The following is a 21,310-nucleotide window of genomic DNA, read 5'->3' as shown; positions in this document are numbered from 1 at the left end:
TCTACCAACTCCCTACCTCATTATATGCATCCTGGACTCTTCATTATGTGTATCTTAGACTTAAGACCTATGTATACTTCTTACATGTATCTTGTCAAACAAGACTACACCTCCCTGTGGCTCCATCTTGGGCTTTTCCCAGTGAACTCTGGGTAGTACTCCGCACAATAGATACAAAAATGCACGTTTCTTTAAGAACCGACCATTCCTTAACCACTCCCTAAACCCACCTTGAATCACCTAGTTAGCATATTTGGCACATGTTTTACTATATTGTACATAAACTTGAATTGTACCCCTCTAAGGTTGCAGGTTCCTTAAAAACTTTTGCACCGCAGAAAAGCATAAAAATAAACCTTTCTTAACTTGACTTAAAGAATGCTTGAGTCCAAACCACCCTGTCCTGCACCCTGGTCCTTGCGAGGTCCCTGAACCTTCCTCAAAATAAATCAGTTTGACAGATGAGGAAACTGAGGCAAACAGGGTTAAGTGACTTTCCCAGTTCACACAGCTAGTAGGTGTCTAAGGGCAGATTTGAACTCAGGTCTATCCTGACTTCAGGCCCAGTGCTCTATACACTGCACCACCTAGCTGCTCCTTAAATTATGCTCCTCCTACCCTAAATATCTGGCATTTCCTCTCTTTCACAACTTAATAACAGCTAGCATTTATATGGGGCTTTAAGATGTTTGCAAAGCTGTATACATGTTGTTTCTTTTGATGCCCCCTGCAAAGGCAGGCGGTATTGTTATCCCCATTTTATAGATGAAGCAACCGAGGCAAACAGGGGCACACAGCTAGTAAGAAGCTAGTTCAAGAAGCAGGATTCAAACTCAGGTTTCCTGACTCCAGGCCCAGCACTATCTAGCACCACCCAGTTGTCCAGGCAGTTGCTGACAGTTAGTAAAGACGGTTGCAGATTAAGGATCAAATGGCACAACCCACCTTACTGGAATCATGGGGACCAATGGATGTCCCCAAATCTGTACTGATTACCCAGGTTTTGTGGGAGACTTGAGGATAATCAGCTTGATCTCCTGGATCTCAGGCAGTGTGGAATAAAGTTGGATGCGGCTTAGAGGGAAACAGGAGTAGCATAAGCATAGAATTATTGATAATTAAAGCTGGAAGGGATTTAGACATCATCTAGCCAAAATCTTTCATTTTGTAGATGTGTGGTAGAGCATTGCCCCATTAAGAATGTGATGGCAGCTAAGCTGTGTTGATAACAAGCAGCAGCTGAAGCTAATAACCCTGTGGTTATTAAAGGTTATTATCACTGGTCTCTCTTCCATGCTAGGGCTGCCTGTAGGTACCAGATAAAATGGAGGAGAAACAAAACTTCTAGGCTAGTGATCATTAGTCCAGTTAGTTCTACTGCAGTTACAGATCTGACTTATATGGTATCAATGGAAAAGAGTGCTGGAACTGGAATTAGGAATTTTTGTTGTTCAGTTGCCTCAGTCACATTGGATTCTTTGTGACCCTATTTAGTTTTCTTGGCAAAGATACTGGAGTGGTTTGCCATTTCCTTCTCCAGCTCATTTGACAGATAGGGAACTGAAGCAAACAGACTAAAGTGACTTGCCCATGGTCACAAAGCTAGTAAGTGTCTGAGGCTATATTTGAACTGAGGTCCAGCCGCTAGGCTCAGTGCTCTATCCACTGCACCCTCTAGCTGCCCTGGAAGACATTTACTCCTGTCTATAAAAGCAGGCTACAACTGGATTTGGCGCTAGCCCTCCCAATGTTTCTCCCCTTTGAGGAGTTGAATAAACTGTTAATTTTCACTTCCTTAGTTTGCTTCATTTAATAAGGGTGAAGGCCTGAACAAGGATTTCTTTTAACCCATCATTCCACAAAGATTTATAGGACACCTACTATGTATGAGGTCCAATAAAGATGACCTGTACATCAATAAATATAACAAAACAGAGATGTGCATGAAATACATAAACAGATTGCTGTGAAATTTCAGAGATTTAGCATAGACCTAGAAGCTATGAAGACTTCATGGAACAGGCAATATTTAAGCTTAGAAAGATAAGATGCATTTCAAATAAGCAAGGATTCAAAGTTAGGGGAAGGAGGTATTCTCAGGAATAGGGAACAGAGTGAGCAAAGGAATGGAAGGGCATGTTCCTAAGATTGCAAATTAATAGAAGAAATGTGATTAGAGCTTTTCTCCTAATTCTCTTAACTCCTCCCTCTTTGATTCAAAATCAAATACATTTTAAAATACTGTAAACTGACATTTAATAGTAGCTCAACTTTATTATGGCTACAAGCATTTTATATAACATTTCCTCACTGGATTCTCAAAACAACCCCAAGAATAGGAAATGTCAGTAACAATTGAATTATTCAGTCTTATATAATTACACAAATTGTGACACTGACAAATTGAATTAAATAGAGGAATACAAATTAACATGGTGTTGTTTATATTACAAGAACAAAAATATGAAAATATTCCTAGTAAAATTTTTTTTTGGAAAAAATTTAGTATTTTGTACAACATTATTTAGACCTTCTTAGATTGCACTGAGGATTTCTCCCTCCTAGAACAGCATATTTTTAGTTAGGGTTTCAGAGGCACTTAGTTGCATTCATTCCTTCAAACGTTTATTTTTATTTAAATTTGTCACTTATTTGGCATCAGATAGATCAGAAAGTATGTTAGTAAAAGAGAAATCTCAAAAACACCCTTTGTGTTTTCTATTAGTAACCTCTCAAGTGGGAAATAACCATAATGCAGGATTTTCTGCCAGATGATCACTTCAAATTACAACCAGTCCAGCTATGGAAAGAAGGCTCTTGAGTCAGAGTTTGATCTGAAGGCAGAACTCTATATTTCATTACATGTTCTTTACTTGGACGAGATTGGATAAACTTTCTGAGTGCTATGACCAGCTAGGTGTTTTTTTCTCCAGAGAGTAGGGATTGTTGCAAAACTTCTGTTGAATAGTCACATGGACCTCTGGTGTCATGACCAGTATTTTCAGATTCTTCTATGACACTTAACTTATCAAAGGATTCACTCTCACTGGATGGTACAGGCAAGAGAAATGAATTGCATTTAGAAGGCTGTTCCAAATACTGTGGAGGAAAAAAGAATAATTAAAAATCATGTCATATCCATTTCTTTTTTAAAAATTAAGGCTTACTAAGATTGTAATCAGAACTAGTTTGTCTGAAAATATTGAGGTCTGTTAATAATTAATTTGTTAAATCAGTTTACCACAAATTTGCTACATGATCTGGGATAAATCTCAAATTCAAAATGTTGATTCTTTTAGGGGCAGCTAGGTTGGTGCGGTGGCTAGAGTACTGGCCCTGTAGTCAGGAGTACCTGAGTTCAAATTTGACCTCAGACACTATCTGTGTGATCCCTGATTGCCTCCCTATCCCCTCCAAAAATGTTTACTCTTGAAAGTCAAGGATATTTTTTGGCCTGATTAGGATGCTGTGTGATTAACACTAAGGTTACAAGATATGGTGGAAGGAGTACTGGACCCTGATTCAGGAGAGCTAGGTTCTATTAGCTCTGACCTTGACTAGTTTCATGACCTTGGAAAAGTCATTTAATCTCTAAAACTTAGTTTCCTCATCTGTAAAATGAATAGGTTGGAGTATACTATTTCTTAGGTTCTTTCCAACTCTAAAGCTCAATGGTTGTGATATTTTGTATTCTTTATGACTCTTTCTCCTTTACCATCTAATGCTCTATATGTAGAAACATTTAAGAATTTTAAAACTTCTTAATTTTTTCCTTTATTTCTTTCATTTTCCATCTCTTTCTGGTTATTTTTTTTAAACACATTTCTTATATTCCATTTAAAAGTCCTTTATAGAAATTCAACCTAATAGAATGAGCGCTGGACTCAGGTCAGAGGTCAGGTCAGAGGACTCTGCCTCTGACTACCTTGGATGACCTTGAAAGGTCTCTGATTCTCAGTTTTCTCATTAGTAAAATGAGAAGACTGAGCTAAAAGATCCCCAAAATCCCTTCCTGGGCAGGGGGAGGGCTCAGCAGGATTTCATGGTTCTAGGGGTGATGGCAGCAATTACATCTGGCTTAATACAACCAAGGATTTTTTCCTTGTGATTTCTCTTGACTCAGAGGGATAGGCAAACAACAAGTGAAATTTGGGAAAATACATAGGGACCTTCCACATTTCATAGAGCCAGTAGGTTCATGCTAAAGGTCTGAGAAACATACTCGTGACTGGCTTGGAGGAAGTGGAATTTGATATCTTCCCAGGGTGGTGGTTGTGAGGACAAACTCAGGGGTAAAGACTCCTCCCCCTAATCCTCTCACTCAGCCTGCATCTGTACCTGCTGCCAGGGCCTCAGAGGAGAGAGAAACCAGTGCCTGTTAATGGCTGCATCAGCTGATTAAGTAGAGTAGCATCTGCCAGAAACTTGCAGTACCAGAGCAGGCAGGATTTCCTTCATGCATCCCCTAGGGGCTCTGGCCCTCACTTGCTTCTGCTTTGCTGTTCTGCTTTGTTCACTTTGTTGTAGATGACTGCAATTAGCAAGTGGGCTCACTCACCATTTAAGCCTCAAGACTCATTCCTGAGGCCCTTTGGTTTTCACCCCCTTATAAAGTTCATTCCTTTACTAGTTTTCTTTAAGCAACATGTACTCATATTAGGTGTTTACTATGTGCCAGACACTGTGCTAAGGACTGGGGAAACAGGAAAAACAAAAACAGTCCCTGCTATGTATAGAAAATCCTAGCTCAGTTATTATTCCAATCACTAAAAATTTTCCTTAGCGGTCTTCATGTGTCTAATATCAAGTCTATCATTTACCTCTCAAAATCCTTAGGAATTCCCAAATTTCCTGTTGTTATTGTTTGTTCTTTGTTATCAAAGAGACCATGACATCAGGCAGGTGATACCATGACATGCAAGTGAACTGGATTTAAGTGAGGGAGGACTGTGCAAAGTCACCAGCCTCACTTTCTCCTCCGGAGCCTTCTGGGTCCAAGGGGCCAGATATAGATCAGGAGGACTGGAGATGGCCCAGGATGCAGTGGGACTTTGGCCTCTTCAAGCTAAGGTCCTTAACAGGTCTCAGTTTAACTGAGGCAAAGCCTATTCAGTGATTAAGCCTTAATAAGAAATGAGGTACCTAGTTAAAAAAAATTGATCCGGGAGAGGAAGACTCTCAGGGTTTCTGACCAAAACATATTTCCTAATACATTTGACAGCACCATCACCACTCATATCCTCCAAACTAGCTGGACTCTGCAGTTTCCTTTTTCAGTTCCCAAATCTTGTCTATCTGTCTGTCTGTCTGTCTCTCTCTCCACATACACTTGCCTTTTTCTTTACACTTCCAGAGCCCTTACCTCATTGTTCCTTCCAATAGTCCTATGTGCCTAGGTTACTGCACAGCTTGTCCTACCTTCTGGCCTGTAACATCTCTCTCTTCTTATAGTTTCCCTACATACAATGGAATACTTCTCTTCTTAAAGAGAATTGCTTTAGTTACACTGTCTTATTTTCAGAATCCTGCAGTGGTTCTCAATTGCTGCATGTTTCAACTTAATATTCTTTCTCCAAAGTCAGAGTAAGAACGTTAATTTGCTGCTTCTTTTACATCATCTGGTCGGCCCTAATTAATTTCATTCTCAGGCAGCCAGGTGACTCATTGCGTGTAGTGCTGGGCCTGGAGTCAGGAAGATTCATTTTCCTGAGTTCAAATCTGGCCCAGACACTTAAAAGCTGTGAAACCCTGGGCAGGTGGCTTAATCCTTTTTGCCTCAGTTTTGTTATCTGTTAAATGATCTGGAAAAGTATCTTTGCCATGAAAATTCCAAATGGGTCACAAAGAATTGGACAAAACTGAAAAACAACAACCAATTTTTTCCTAGTTTCTGCTAGCATCTCTAACTATGTGCATCTTCTTAACCTCTTCCTCTAACAGGTAATTACTTCTTTCTCTCAGGAAATGACTAATTTCTTTTCTGATACTGCTTAAAGCTCACTTACTGGTCTGTTTGATGCTAGATCACACTAAGCTTCGTTTACTCCAACATCTTCAGCATTTCCTAACTGCTTGTCTATCGCTCTGGTTATCTGTTGGCTATGCTAGGATTTTATGAATGTGTTATGAATTTGGGGCTCTTCTACTTAAATCCGACCTGTCTTTTCTTTTAGAATTTAAGCATCATGAGGGGTAGAGACTGTATCTCTGGTCTCCCCTACATTAATATTGCTGTTTTTTTTTTTTAGATTTTTTTTTGGCAGGGGGGAAGGCAGGGCAATTGGGGTTAAGTGACTTGCCCAAGGTCACACAGCTAGTAAGTGTGTCATGTGTCTGAGGCCAGATTTGAACACAGGTCCTCCTGACTCCAGGGCTGGTGCTCTACTCACTGTGCCACCTAGCTGCCCCAATATTGCTGTTTATGATGGTGGAATGATTACATTGCTCTTTAGCCAAATGCAGCCAGTACTTGGGCAATATGGTACAAAATATTTAACTACAGGCAAACAGCTTGGCCTTACAAAAGCATGGAGCAAAATTTAACTTATATTATTTGAGTAGCATCCAGAAAACACTATCTTCTCACTCTACAATTAGACAGTTATTCCTCTGAGATAAACAATTTTTCTAGGCTTCTTTTAAAATGTAAGTACTCCTGGAGGTCATTAAGAATGGCCAACTATGACTAATGCAGAAATATGTTTTACATGATTGCACATATATAACATATAAAATTGCTTACCATTTTAGGAAGAGAGGAGGAGAAGGAGGGAGGATCGGAACTCAACATTTTGTAAAAATGAATGCTAAAAATTGTCTTTACATATAATTGAAAAAAATACTATTGAAAAAAGAATGACTAGTTCCTTAACATGGATTAATTTAGCAAATTACTCCCACTATATCACTGGACATTTGGGACAAAAAGGGAACCATTCAAAGGGGGTGAGAAGAAAGAGTGAAGAAAGGGAAGGTGGAGATTTTTGGAAGACAAATTACCTATTTCATAAGTCTGCCTTGTGTTGACCTTGGATATAGACTTCACTGATCTGTATACTGCAAAATGACTGAACAAAAAGGTGCCAGAAACTGTGCTAAGCACAGAGGATACAAATAAGAAAAAGAGAATCCCTGCCCTCAATGTAACATACCATGTATAACATGGTATGTTGTCAACATACCATGTGGGTGTTATTTTCGACTGTCCAGAAGTTGGTAACCCTAGCAAGGGAATGCATATGTCTTCTTTTGGAACCCAAAGGTATAGATTTGGGATTCATGATGTGATCCTGGGCAAATAACTTTATATGGCTAGAGTTTACACATCTATGGAATAATGAGTATAAGGTAAATACACAGACAGGGAAGACGACTGCTTAAATATTTCACATGTATATACAAAAAAAAAACTCTACCTCTTTCAGATGCTGAGGAAAAGAATATCCGGGGAAGAATGTACACTTTACTTTTCTGTAGAAGTACCACACCATGCAGAAACAACCAAGCACCAACATTAAAACCACTATCATGGATACAATGAGCACAGCAACATAAATCCAGTATGGATGTAACCCTATGGGAGAGAAAGACATAATTTCTCTCAAGAATTCAATTTTTGCAAAGTTTATTTTCACAATCATTAGGACATATCTTCTGACACCAATTCCAGACACAGAAGAACTTGTAGGGAAAGAGGGCAGCTGGCTCAAGAGTAAAAGTTGAGATGCATGCTTTTCCCACTTGTATTTTTAAAGGCTGGTTTCAGACATATCTTTGGTATCCAAAGAATAAGAATGTGTCTCCCTATTTATAATTGTAACAATGAAACAACAGACTTAGAGTTAACTGGTTTTCTTTGAAAGTGTCAGCTCCAAGTTGATACTTGAGAATTCAAAAAATGATGGCACAGTGGATAGAGTGATGGGGAGTTCAAATCTGGTCTTAGACACTAGCTGTGTGACCCTGGGCAAGTCACGTAACCCTGTTTGCCTCAGTTCCTCATCTGTAAAATGAGCTAGAAAAGGAAATGGCAAACTGCTCCAATATCTCTGCCAGGAAAACCCATGTCATGAAAAGTTGGACATGACTGAAAAATGACTGAACAAAAAGGTGCCAGAAACTGTGCTAAGCACAGGGGATACAAATAAGAAAAAGAGAATCCCTGCCCTCAAGGAATTTACAATCTGGAGTGGGGGTGGTTGGAAGGGGAGACAACATACAAAAGAAAGCTTGAAGCTCAGAACGGGGAAAGGAAGGGCAGAGGGTGCCAGAAGTGGGACCACGTTTCAAGTGGAGTCAAAGCCTGCTGATGGAGAATGGAGTTACGAGGAAAGTCATGAGCTTTCTATAAAGGAACACTTTGGAAAGAGTTTAGTGCTCCACACTCCAGCCCTCTAACCATATGGGAGAAGCCACTGAGGGTGAGTTGAAAAGATGAACCTGAGTTCTTCTTCAAGGTGATAAGATTTCTGGTGATTATCTCACCCTGAATGGGTGAGTAAGGAGTGGGCATATTGTTCCTGGAGTAGAAACCAGCAGAGATTCTGTCAATGTAACTTCTACTTGGCTTCTTAGCTGGATGGACTGACGATTTAGGAAAGACTGAGTAGGAATTCAGCGTTTATGCAAAAAATTCGAATAGATGATCTCTCAGCCTTTTCCATTGTGGTTTTTAAGTAAGAAGGATTGCTGTGAGTTGCCAGGTGGAGGAAGGAAGCTGGCCACCACTCTTGACTTACTCTGACCCCTTCCAATATGTTCCTGAGTATCAGAATTCCCACCAACACCTAGAGTCCGCTGGAGTAGTAGCAGTTGACTATAGAAGAAGGGCTTGAAGATAGAGATAGAAAGTTAGTTCCCCAAGGAGGGTGGCAGCTTTAGGGATGGTGATCCCTCACGATAGAGAGAAATGCTGGGGGTATGGATTATAGAAAGGCATTGATCCTTGGACAAAAGTTTCCCCTCCTTATTTCCTCATTCAGAGGATGTTGATGGATGAGATTGCCTAAATCCTGGGGTACATGCTTTTCAAACCTGGGTGGGAGATTCTACCTAACAAGAAAACCTTAAAAAGAATTTAACCTAAGGTGAATTCCAGCCCATTGGGTTCTACTGAGGTTTAGGTGGTAGGGTAGATCCTTTGTCTAGATTGCCAGAGGCTGGGGGTGGTCTGGCTTGATATAATCTCTCTTGGTCCATGAGTGACATAGCCAAGCCTGTCATTAGAATAGGTCCACCTCTCATTATAACATCTATTCTTTTCATTAAATGTTAATCAATCAGAGTGGATTGTTGCCCGTTGGGAACATCCACTCTTCCAAGGGCATATGCGGGTCAAGAAACTGCCATGGTCCCTCTTTTAGTTTAGGAGAGATAGCCAAATGCAATAATTAATTAAATGATTAATTACCCAGAAACTATGTCTCTCAAACCTTTTATACATCATGGAGTTCAGCATTGAGCTGCATACATCTAAGGAAACCTCATCAGGATTCCATATGGAAAAAGAATTCCAGAGCCAATATTTAGGAAGTACCTCCCTTGGCCACACACGCTCTCTCTACATGTACTTCACTACTATTACACTTTACACTTGAACCCAGTCTCTCCAGGGAACTTGAGTTTGCCCATTTTGGCGGGGGAGGGGAGGGATGATTTATAACTATTCTTTTTGCTATACTTCCTTAGTAAAGACTTTTTCTAAAAGCTAATAGTTCTGTAATGATGTTGGACATAATTTTTAAGTCTTCCACAGTTGGTTTCCTTTACAATGTTGTAATCATGTAAATTATTCTCTTGGTTCTGTTTGCTTCATGCTGAGTTAATTCATATAAGCTCTCCCAGGTTTCAGCACCAAATTGTTGAGGTGCCAGTTGGGAGAGCTGGTTCAGATGTGAAAGAATTCACTTAGACCCTCTTTAGCCAGTGGGACCTTTATTGACGCAAAACCAGCAGGCCTGAGATTTAGCAAGGAGCTAAACAAAGGCCCTGATACAGGAAACAAACCAGAATTATATAGACAGAAAGCTATACAGCCTGTAGGACGATGATGTAATTTTTAGGGTTTTCAATGGGGGTTGGAGACTTAGGGACAGGGTGAGGAAGATGGATGACATGAGATAAAGGGCACAGGGGAAATTCTATGACCCAGGATGGGGGGAGACAAGGAATTTTATGGTCCAGGATAAGGGAGAAGTTTTGTGGTATTTCAAGATAAGAGGAAGAGACTTTAGGGCACCAGGGAAAGAGCAAAACTATCCCCAGACAAATGGCTTAGCTCATATCACAGCAATCTGAGAGGAAGGAAGAGAAAGCTAGAAAAAGTAGAGAGGCCAGGAATGGGTTTATTCGTTACTTATCAATTCTATGCAATACTCGTAATTTTCATTTTAGCTAACAGCAGGGCGACAAGAAAGACCATTAACAGAAATTTAATGGAAAAGCCAGAGGGCCTTTCTGATTGGACAGGAAAAGACAGTTTTACCTCATACTACTGTTCATATAATCTTTGATCTCACCAAACTGGATGATTTCTCCATATTTCATATACATCTTGCACCTTGCTTTCCTACCTGTCTTTTTTCTTGCAGTTTCCTATGCCTGGACTATTTCTTACTGCTCCCATCTGTCCTTGCCCTCATTTTCCCTCCCCACTCCTATGACAATCTCCCCTATGACAAATCCTATCTATCTTCAAAGATTAGCTTAAATGCATCCTTTCCTCATAGTAAGGTGGAAATGCTTAGCTGGTTGATTCAGGACATGGTGATTGCTCTGCTCACAAACCTGATGGCTATCATGTGATTTAGGACTGAAATTGAAGAAATTACTGGACAAGAAAAAGAGGCCTTGAATGTTCTACCCTCCACTGGTGTTCCTGTACCTAGAGCTGAAATGCCACAAGTAGAAATATGGCTGATCTCCTGGACTTCATCATTTCCAGGAGCTCATCTTCCTGCAAAACTCTGAAACTCCTGCCCCCTCAGTACCTCCTGGTTCCTCCCTCCCTCTGATGGGAAAAGTTGGAGGGATGGACATGGGAGAGTTCCTCCCAAAGTCTCCATTTAAGGAGGGAGCCCAGGGCAGCTATCTTTATTTTCCACCTGGCTGCATATTAATAATCATTTAATATCATTTGAACCTTAATAAGAGCCAGAGCCTAAACTAATCGACCAGAAGAAGCACCTTGGCCTAACAGATATTCCTTTCTCTGTTCTCTGAGTAAACCCAGAATGCCTCTTCCTGTGTCAACACTACAAGGCCAGGTGAAGTTGACCAGAGCATTCTTCTGTTAATGACTACCAAAGACAAGGTGCCATGACCAGACACTATCTTGACTAATGGGACTTTTCTTATCTTGAGTGGATATATACTGTGTTATGTTATATTATGTTACGTTATGTTACGTTATGTTAATGGTAAAGGAAACACAGATATCTTGGATCTATAATTTCAATTGATACTTTAACATTATTCCTATCTTGTTGTACTTACACCCTATTTACTTAAGAAATTCCTTTTTCATGTCATGGTTAACCATATGGAGACCATAATTTTGGCTGATGTAGGCATCCTAAGCCAGGAAGGGAGGGAGGGGTGACAGAGAATTGCTCTGAAGATACAAGGTCTGCTTTATCTGTCTATCTTTGAGTTCACTGTCTCATGATGAGCTCCCATGTGTATCTCTATGTGCATGTTCTGAAAGCTTTGAGAAAAATAAACACTCATATTCAGACTAATTTTGTTTGTCTATGTATGAACAAACTTAGTAATGGTTGACAATATCTTTATCACTCTCTTATACCCATTTCTCATCGTGTCCATGCCTGTATAACCCTTCTCCCCTGCTTTTCATCTATTTTTTATGTATTGCCTTCCCCCAATAGATTGCGAGCTTCTTGAGGGCAGGGACTGTCATTTTCTTTATTTGTATCCCTGGCATTTAGTATTGCGTGTGAAACATAGTAGGTACTTACGAATGTTTATTGACTCATTTATTGATTGAAAGTGGAGGAAATAGTCTAGTTGCTTGTTTCTCTTTAGTTCCTGGTATCTATGTGATGGGACAAGAGGGAATCTAGAAGAGCACTGAGAAACAAGTCTGAGTAAAAGGATGTCAGAAGACAGAACTCTGTGAGACAGCCCTTGAGCTTAGGAACACTGAGTGGGTGTTCTTGGATGGGTGGGGGGGTACTTCAAATACCAGACAGTCTTCTAGAATCAACTACAAAGGGCGTTCTACACATTGCTCTCCAGAGAGATCCTGTGGCTGATGTTCATGTTGGTTTTCTCCATCTCAGTCAACAACCAGAGTGCATTTGATCTGTACAGTCAGGTCTGCTATAACACTTGTTTCAAAAATGCAAATCTATTCCAACACAATTTATATAGTAGGGAACAAATATAAGCATAACTTAAATTTTTCATTTGCTCACGTGCAGTTTTGTATGGGAGAAATAGACTGCAGAAAACATCACTGCTTCACCATTACTCACAAGTTGCAATTCTTCTGATACACAAACAAACCAGGTCTTTTTCAAGGTAGTTTCATATTTATTGTACATCTTCTGGTAGATAGAATAGAACTGGTCTGCACCTATGTAGTTTACCCACAAACCCACCATCTTCTGCCATGGTCACTTCCTCCCAGGGTTGTGGCCCACTGAAGCTACCCTCTTAACTGTAGCTGTCTACTTTGCCAGCCCAAACCCTTGGGAACTGGGGACACAAACCAAGGAGCAGCCCTAGGCCACAGATATCACCACTATTTATTATAGTATTTATATATTTATTTAGTATGTATAAAACAGAAGTACCCCCTCAAGAGCACCCATTCAGTGTGTTATTGTTCTTATTAGGTTCCTATCCCCTTTTAAAAAGTATTTCACTGATGAAGTTTTTGAATGTTGTGCTCCGAAACCCACTTTTCTCATAAGCCCTTTGGTTTTTATTGTACAATTTTGCACAGCATAGTGATTTTTAGGAATTCACATGTCGAATGACAGCCCAACTGACAGCATTTTGGATTGTGCCACATTGTTCACAGTACTGGATGTGAGATTTGAATATTGACATTTTGTTAATTGTGCTAAACAATTCCTTAAACCCCGCTGACATTTGTGGCAATCAGTGACCCTGCCTGTACAAATCATGCAAGGCAAAGGGTCTAGGAGTAGATTGTAGTGGGAAGGAATTTGAGTCAGGCCCCAGTGAAGGTCAGGTTAATAAGCAATTTACCTCAGGGAGACCTCATGGGACACCAGTGATACCCGCGTCAAGCAACCATCTAATAGAGAGAAGTCCCCCCTAGGAGTACATAAGGATTACACCACTTATTCCTTGGAGGTTCCTCATACCTGCTGAATACAAGTGGGCTGCTTTTTCCAGTATGCCTTCATGGGAAAGAAAGCTGTGCAAAGGTGCAGTCTCTCTCTATTTTCTATGTAACAACCACTATACCAGCTGAGAGAAAAGCCAATCTTCCAAATTCACATTTGAGAGTTTTTTTAGTGGAGGAAAGAACAGATGGATTCCTGCCCACATGAGAGGGGAGCCAGGATTGGAAAGGATCTAGACAGCTGATCATCTGAAAAATGACTAGAGGAACTAGGGATGTACACATATAGAAGAGTTGGAGGAGGTATGAGAGCTATCTTTAACTACATGAAGGACTGCCAAATGGAAGGTTTAAATGTACTCACTATAGCTTCAGTGGGCAGAATGAAGTCTAATGAGTGGACATCATCAGCCTTAGCTTAATGTAAATAAATATCATTCTAAGAATTAAGAAAGGTCCAAGAATGAATGGAGCACATTGGAAAGAAGTTAACTCTCACTCCTTGGAAATATTTGAACAGTTAGATAACCACTTGTTGGGGATATTGTAGAGTTCTAAATTAGGTAGGATATTGGACTATGTCTGAGACTACGATTCCTTTAAGACCTGAGTAAAGTGATAGAAATCTCAAAGATGGCAAAATTATAGAGTTAATATTTTAGGAATTATGTTGAAAGTGAATTTTTTGGAGTGCATGACTGTCTCCATTTTGTCCTATTTCAGCATTTGGCTGTGTGTATGATTCCAGCTGTTTTCCTTCAATGTCTTTTCTCCTTTTCTAATTGGTACAAAAAGACTTAATTGCTTAAAAAAAAGGAGTGCTTCAGGGTCTCCAAAATATCACCACCATCTAGCCTAATAGGAAGCTTCCTTTGATTTAGTGAAACTAGCTATACTAACAAGGATACATATTCCTTGTCTATCTCTTGTAGCTAATGATATACATTTTCCTTAACAAGTATACTTTATTTCTTTTTTGTAACTGTCTTTTTAGTCTTTTTTTTTTCTGTATAAATATTGCTAGCTGAATTGTGAACGACACATTCCCCTTCAACTGCTGTTGGGGTATGTCACACTCTGTTATAATAAAACCTATACTACATAATATAATAAGAATTGTGCTGGCTTAACTGGAATTAACTGGTTGAATTGTTAAGAAAATTCATGCAACACTTACCATTATCAGTAGTTTGGGCACAGATTGGCTGGCTCCATTCTCCAGTTTTGTTCTTATCAGTTACAAACCCTTGAACTTGAAGACAATAAACTGTCCGAGGATCCAGATCACTAAGGACTTCAGAGTCATGTGGGACATTTTTTTCCAACTAAAATTGAAGATGAACAGGAGGAAAATGCCACAGATAAAGAACAATTTAATTTTGTAATGACCAGTTATAACACATACTCAGGTCTTATAACACATACTCAGGGAAGCATTAAAATGATGACTATATCCCACTTCTCTCCAGGAGGACCTTGTTTAACTGATAATGACTATTGATAAGCAACCCACTCCCTTAATTCTCTAACTCAAATGATATGTCAAAAAGTCAAATTCTTTTATTTTTCATGGTAAATACACATAATACATTATTCCTCTGTCACTGATATTCTGAATCTGATTCTAACCAACGAAGAGCTACCAGTCACCATAATAGTGACCACTCCATCTTAGAATTCATAGATGAGGAAGATACGAAAGTTGAGTTTAGTCTGGCAAGCACCCTAGATTTTGAGAGAATGGATAACAATGGGTTCAGAGAAAAAATAGGTATGATTTCATGACCTAAAATTTTACAGAAGTTGCCAGACCAAGAAAGTTTTCAATAATAAAATGCTGAAGCTAAAAATAGAGATAATTCTGATGAAGAAAAGAGGTGCAGAACTTTTTCAAGTGAACAATATGGACATGTAGGGATATTAGCAATCAACACAGATTTTATTTTATTGATACCTATTGTCTTTACATCCTTATCATTTTATATCTCTACTCTTGATTAAGCTCTACTTTGTGATGAAGGAAAACAATTAAGCAATAATGTCTACTATTAGATCTGATAACATACACAAGATCTGTCCTAATAGAACTTTGCCTCTTTGCCAAGAGTGGGAGAACTATGTACTCTCTGGGAGACTCACTGGTTTTTCAATTACTCAAAATTTGATTTCTGTTTTTAGTTAACTTTTCCTTACATCATTATGTATTGTGGTTGTAAATATTTTTCTCTTGGTTCTGCTTATTTTGTTGCATTCATATAAATCTTTCTATGTTTCTCTGAATTCCTCATATTCATCTTTTCTTACTGCATAATAATGTTCTACTTCATTTAAACATCACAGTATTTTTTCAGTTTTTCTGCAGGTAATGGCTAGCCACTTTATTTTTGGTTCTTTGCTACCACAAAGAGTGGTATTATGAATATTTTGGTAGATAGTGGATATTTGTTTCTGTCTTTGACTTTCTTTGGTTATATGCCTGGCATTGGAATTTCTGGGTGAAAACTTATGGTCAGTTTATTCATATTCCTGCATAATTCCTAATTAAGATTCAGAGTTATTAGCTCACTTCACAGCTTTACCATGTGGATTAGTGTGCTTTCCTCCTCCCCCATATTATAATTAGGGCTATTGACATTTTTTGTGTGACCAAGTTATATGGTATGAGGTCAAACTTCAGGGATGTTTCGATTTCTATGTTTTACTCTTAGTGATTTTGGTCATATTTTCATAGAGTCATTTACATTTTAACATTCTTTTGAACACTTCTTTCATATACTCTGATTTCTTATCTAGTGAGAAATGGCTCTTGGTATTAGATATTTGTGTTAACTGAGAAGCAATATGGTGTAACTGAAAAAATGCTGATATGGTGGTGCTGAACTTGGAATCGTAGGACTTGAGTTTAAATACTGGTTCTCCCACAACCATAGACATGTCATTTAACTTCTTAGGACTTCAGTTTCCTAATCTGTAAAATGAGGGAGTTGGCCCCTTCCATCTTTAGATCTATGATTCAACTCTCTGTCTTTTTCTTTCTCTCCACATACAAAACACATATGTATGACATCAGAGTTGTATTGATGGAAATATTTCACCCAGTCTACCATTTTTCTTTTATTTGCACTGATTTTATTTATGCAAAAATATTTTAAAATTTTGTATATATAGCATTATTTATTTTATATTTTATCAGTTCTGTGTCTTTCTTAATTACAAATTCTCTTCCTAGCTACAGTTGTAAAAAGTACTTGATCTCATTCTCTTATAATTTTTTGGTGTAACCTTTGACATTTCAGTTAAATATCTATTTCAAACTTATTGTATATATTTATTTTAAGTTTATTTAAACTTATGGTGTGAGATGTTGGTTTAAATCTAATGTTTGACCAACTACTTATTGTAAAAAAGGAAGTTCTTCCCTTGGTAATTTATGTTGCTGAGTTTATCAAACATCGAGCAACTACTTTCAGTTGCATCTGTTTCTTTCCTCTTTTAGGCTATTCCACTGATCTATTTCTCTGGTTTATAAAAAAAAAATCCTGGACCAAAGTGGAAGTGGCTGGGGAAACCAACGTGGGAGACATTCTGGGAGAAAGCTGGGTGCCCGAAACTGGCAGAGATCTCCAGGCCTCCCAACACAGGACAGCAGTCTGTGCAAGTGACAAGAGGCAGTGCAACGCCACTGGCCATGAGACATCAGCTCCTGAGGCTTGCAACCCAAAGGTATGAAACGCATTTCTTGAACTTCTGGGAGACATAATGGCCAGGTAAACGGCTCTAATCCTCCCCCCCACCCCCGCCCCCAGAGAATTCCTCAGAAAAAAAGGCTAGAACAGAGGAGACAGAAGTGGGGCTTCAGTGGCCAAGTTGTGGGAGTTCATTAGTCCCAGGGGGCAGAGCCAGCAGGGGTTAACACCAGGAGCCCAGACGTGCCCTTCCTCCCGCAGGGGAAGTGCCAGACACCAGCTCAAACAACAAAGAGCTGAGACCATTGTTGAAGAGCAACAGTGCTGGAGAGCAACCCTAGGGGAAGAGACTTCAGGCAGTCAGACCCCTCCCTGACACCTCAGGAAACTAAAGGCTATAATTCACAAAGCCAATAACTAGACTCACAATCCCCAGAATAAGAAAGCTGGGACAGAGAGCCCTGAGCCCCCAAAGCAGAAATTTATTGTAAAGCCAGGAAAAGGCTAACCAACATGAAGAATAACACAAAAAAACCGAAGACCATTGATTCTTTTTATGGAGACAGGCATGATCAAAATACCAATTTGGAAGAGGATAGCAATGACACTATACCCACATCTGATACCTCAAAAGGGAATGTGAACTGGTCTCAAACCCAAAAAGCATTACTGGAAGAGCAAAAGGAGGATTTTAAAAACCAAATTAGGGAGGTAAAAGAAAAAAATGGAAAAAAATGGAAAAAAAATCCACTAACGAAATCAAGTCCTTAAAGAATAAGATTGGTGAAATGGCTACGGAGATTCAGAATCTAAATAGAGAAAATGACACCCTGAGAGGTAAAATCAACCAATTGGAAAAGGAGACTCAAAAGCAAAATGAAGACAGCAACTAATTAAAAATTAGAGTTGAGCAAGTGGAAGCTAATGAATCTATAAGGCATCAAGAAGTAGTAAAACAAATTGTAAAGAATGAAAAAATAGAAAAAAAATGTGAAATATCTGATTGGGAAAACAACTGACCTGGAAAATAGATCCAGGAGAGACAATTTAAGAATTATCGGTCTACCAGAAATCCATGATGAAAAAAAGAGCCTTGACAGTATCTTTGAAGAAATTATCAAAGATAAATGCCCAGAGGTCCTAGAACCAGAGGGCAAAATAGTCATTGAAAGAATCCAACGATCACCCTCTGAAAGAGATCCCAAACTGAAAACACCAAGAACTATTATACCAAATTTCAGAATTACAAAGTCAAGGAGAAAATACTGCAAGCAGCCAAAAAGAAACAATTCAAATATCATGGAACTACAGTCAGGATCAAGCAGGATCTCTCAGCTTCTACATTAAAAGACAGGAGAAATTGGAATATGATATTCCAAAGAGCAAAGGAGCTGAGACTACCACAAAGGATCAACTACGCAGCAAAATTAAGCATAATTTTTCAGGCAAGGAGATGGACATTCAATGAAATAAGGGAATTCCAGACCTTCCTGATGAGAAGGCCAGAATTCAATGGAAAATTTGATCTCCAAATACAGAACTCAAGAGAGACATAAAAAGGTAAACAAGGGGAAAAACCCCCAACAAACCTTATTAATCAATAAGGACAAATTATTTGCATCTTTATATAGGATTATATCATCTTATGTATTATATATATGTATATATATGTATATATCCATACATACACATATATATGTCAATCTTGAGAATAGTACAGCTATTATGACAATTGATAGGGATACACATAGACTGTGAATGTCTGTATAAAATAACTGATATAAGGATAAAAAACATAATTATGTAAAGGGAGGGTTATGGGGAAGAGGTAAGGAGGTAGTAGAAAAGGGTAAATTACACCAAATGAAGAGGCACAAAAACACATTTTAGTAGAGGGAAAGAAGGGAGGGACAAGAGCAGTATTTGAGCTTTACTGTCATCTGATCTGGTTCAAGAAGGAAATAACATACCCTGATAAGTATAAAAATTTAACTTGTCCTACAGGTAGTAGGAGGGGAAAGGGGGAAAATAGGGAGGGGGTTGCTCAGAAGGGAAGGGAGAAGTAGCAAGTGGGAAATGGTAAGATAAAGGAGGGGAATCAAGAGGGAAAGTAAACTGAGGAAGGCGATGGTCAAAAGCAAAACTTTGTTGAGGAGTGGAAGGGGAAAGGGAGAAATAAAAGCATAAATGGGGGGAAATAGGATGGAGAAAAAGACAAATATTAGCAAAAAGACTGCAGCAACTTATCACGAGAATTATACACTATGACCAGGTAGGATTTATTCCAGGAATGCAAGGCTGGTTCAATATTAGGAAAACTATTAGCATAATTGACCATATCAACAACAAAACTAGCAGAAACCATATGATCATCTCAATAGATGCAGAAAAAGCCTTTGACAAAATACAACACCCATTCCTATTAAAAACACTAGAAAGCATAGGAATAAATGGAGCCTTCCTTAAAATTATAAATAGCATCTACCTAAAACCATCAACAAGCATTATTTGTAATGGGGATAAGCTAGATGCATTCCCAATAAGATCAGGCATGAAACAAGGATGTCCATTATCACCCCTACTATTCAATTTGGTACTAGAAATGTTAGCTGTAGCAATAAGAGAAGAAAAAGAAATTGAAGGAATTAGAATAGGCAAAGAAGAAACTAAATTATCACTTTTTGCAGATGACATGATGATTTACTTAGAGAATCCTAGAGAATCAAATAAAAAAAACTACTTGAAATAATAAACAACTTTAGCAAAGTTGCAGGATATAAAATAAACCCACATAAATCCTCGGCATTCCTATACATTACTAACAAAGCCCAACAGCAAGAGAAAGAAAGAGAACTTCCATTCAAAGTTACTGTAGACACTATAAAATATTTGGGAACCTATTTGCCAAGACAAACCCAGGGACTATATGAACATAATTATGAAACACTTTTCACGCAAATAAAGTCAGATGTAAATAAATGGAAAAATATCAGTTGCTCATGGTTAGGCCGAGCTAATATAATAAAAATGACAATTTTACCTAGATTAATCTATCTATTCAGGGCCATATCAATTGAACTACCAAAAAATTATTTTACAGAGCTGGATAAAATAATAACAAAATTCATCTGGAAGAACAAGAGGTCTAGAATATCTAGGGTATTAATGAAAAGAAATGCTAGAGAAAGTGGCCTAGCCATACCAGATATTAAACCGTACTATAGAGCAGCAGTCATCAAAAGTACCTGGTACTGGCTAAGAAACAGAGTTGTGGATCAGTGGAATAGGATAGGTACAGAAGATGGAGAAGTCAACCACTATAGCAATCTACTCTTTGATAAGCCCAAAGAGGCCAGCTTCTGAGCTAAGAATTCACTATTTCACAAAAACTGCTGGGAAAATTGGAAAACGGTAGGGCAGAAACTGGGCATAGACTAATATCTTACACCATACACCAAGATAAAGTCAAAATGGGTTCATGATTTAGGAATAAAGGTTGATACTATAAGCAATTTGGGAGAGCAAGGAATAGTTTACCTATCAGATTTATGGAAAAGAAAAGAATTCATGACCCAACAAGAGATAGAGAGCATTACAAAATGTGAAATGGATAATTTTGATTATGTTAAATTGAAATGTTTTGTACAAAAAAAGCCAATGCAACAAAGATTAGGAGGGAAGCAGAAAATTGGGAGAAAATCTTTACAACTAGTGTCTCTGATAAAGGCCTCATTTCTAAAATATACAGGGAACTGAGCCAAATATATAGGAATACAAGGCATTCTCCAATTGAGAAATCATCAAAGGATATGAACAGGCAGTTGTCAGAGGAAGAAATTAAAGTTATCTATAGGCATATGAAAAATGCTGGAAATCACTACTGATTAGAGAAATGCAAATCAAAACAACTCTTAGGTACCACATCTCTGCTGTCAGATTGGCTAAAATGACAAAACAGGAAAATGATAAATGCTGGAGAGGATGTGGGAAAATTGGAACATTGTTACATTGCTGGTGGAGCTGTGAACTGATCCAGCCATTCTGGAGAGTAATTTGGAACTATGCTCAAAGGGCTATAAAAATGTTCATACCCTTTGATCTAGCAATACCACTTCTAGGGTTGTATCCCAAAGAGATCACACAAGTGGGAAAAGGACCCATATGTACAAAAATATTTATAGCGGCTCTTTTTGTGGTAGCTAAGAATTGGAAATCAAAGGAATGCCCTTCAATTGGGGAATGACTGAACAAGCTGTGGTATATGAAGGTAATGGAATACTATTGTGCC

At 38.6% G+C, this 21,310-nt stretch overlaps 1 protein-coding gene across 1 annotated transcript in view; it reads right to left on the bottom strand.

Annotated features, from left to right (window-relative positions):
• Window positions 1-1,652: 1,652 nt before the first annotated feature.
• The window catches only part of IL10RB (interleukin 10 receptor subunit beta), a 58,824-nt gene continuing 39,166 nt past the window's right edge, over window positions 1,653-21,310 (bottom strand). The window contains exons 5-7 of the mRNA XM_036746878.1: window positions 14,514-14,661; window positions 7,416-7,573; window positions 1,653-3,099 (exon numbers count right to left, since the gene is read on the bottom strand). Coding sequence (XP_036602773.1) covers window positions 2,914-3,099; window positions 7,416-7,573; window positions 14,514-14,661 — 492 coding nt within the window. The 3' untranslated portion in view covers window positions 1,653-2,913. The remainder of the gene's footprint in view (window positions 3,100-7,415; window positions 7,574-14,513; window positions 14,662-21,310) is intronic.

The sequence above is a fragment of the Trichosurus vulpecula genome, chromosome 2 (genome assembly GCF_011100635.1).
Source record: "Trichosurus vulpecula isolate mTriVul1 chromosome 2, mTriVul1.pri, whole genome shotgun sequence".
Lineage (NCBI taxonomy): Eukaryota > Metazoa > Chordata > Mammalia > Diprotodontia > Phalangeridae > Trichosurus > Trichosurus vulpecula.
The sequence above is the reverse complement of the archived record's forward strand: the minus strand, read 5'-3'. Positions and strand labels throughout refer to the sequence as shown.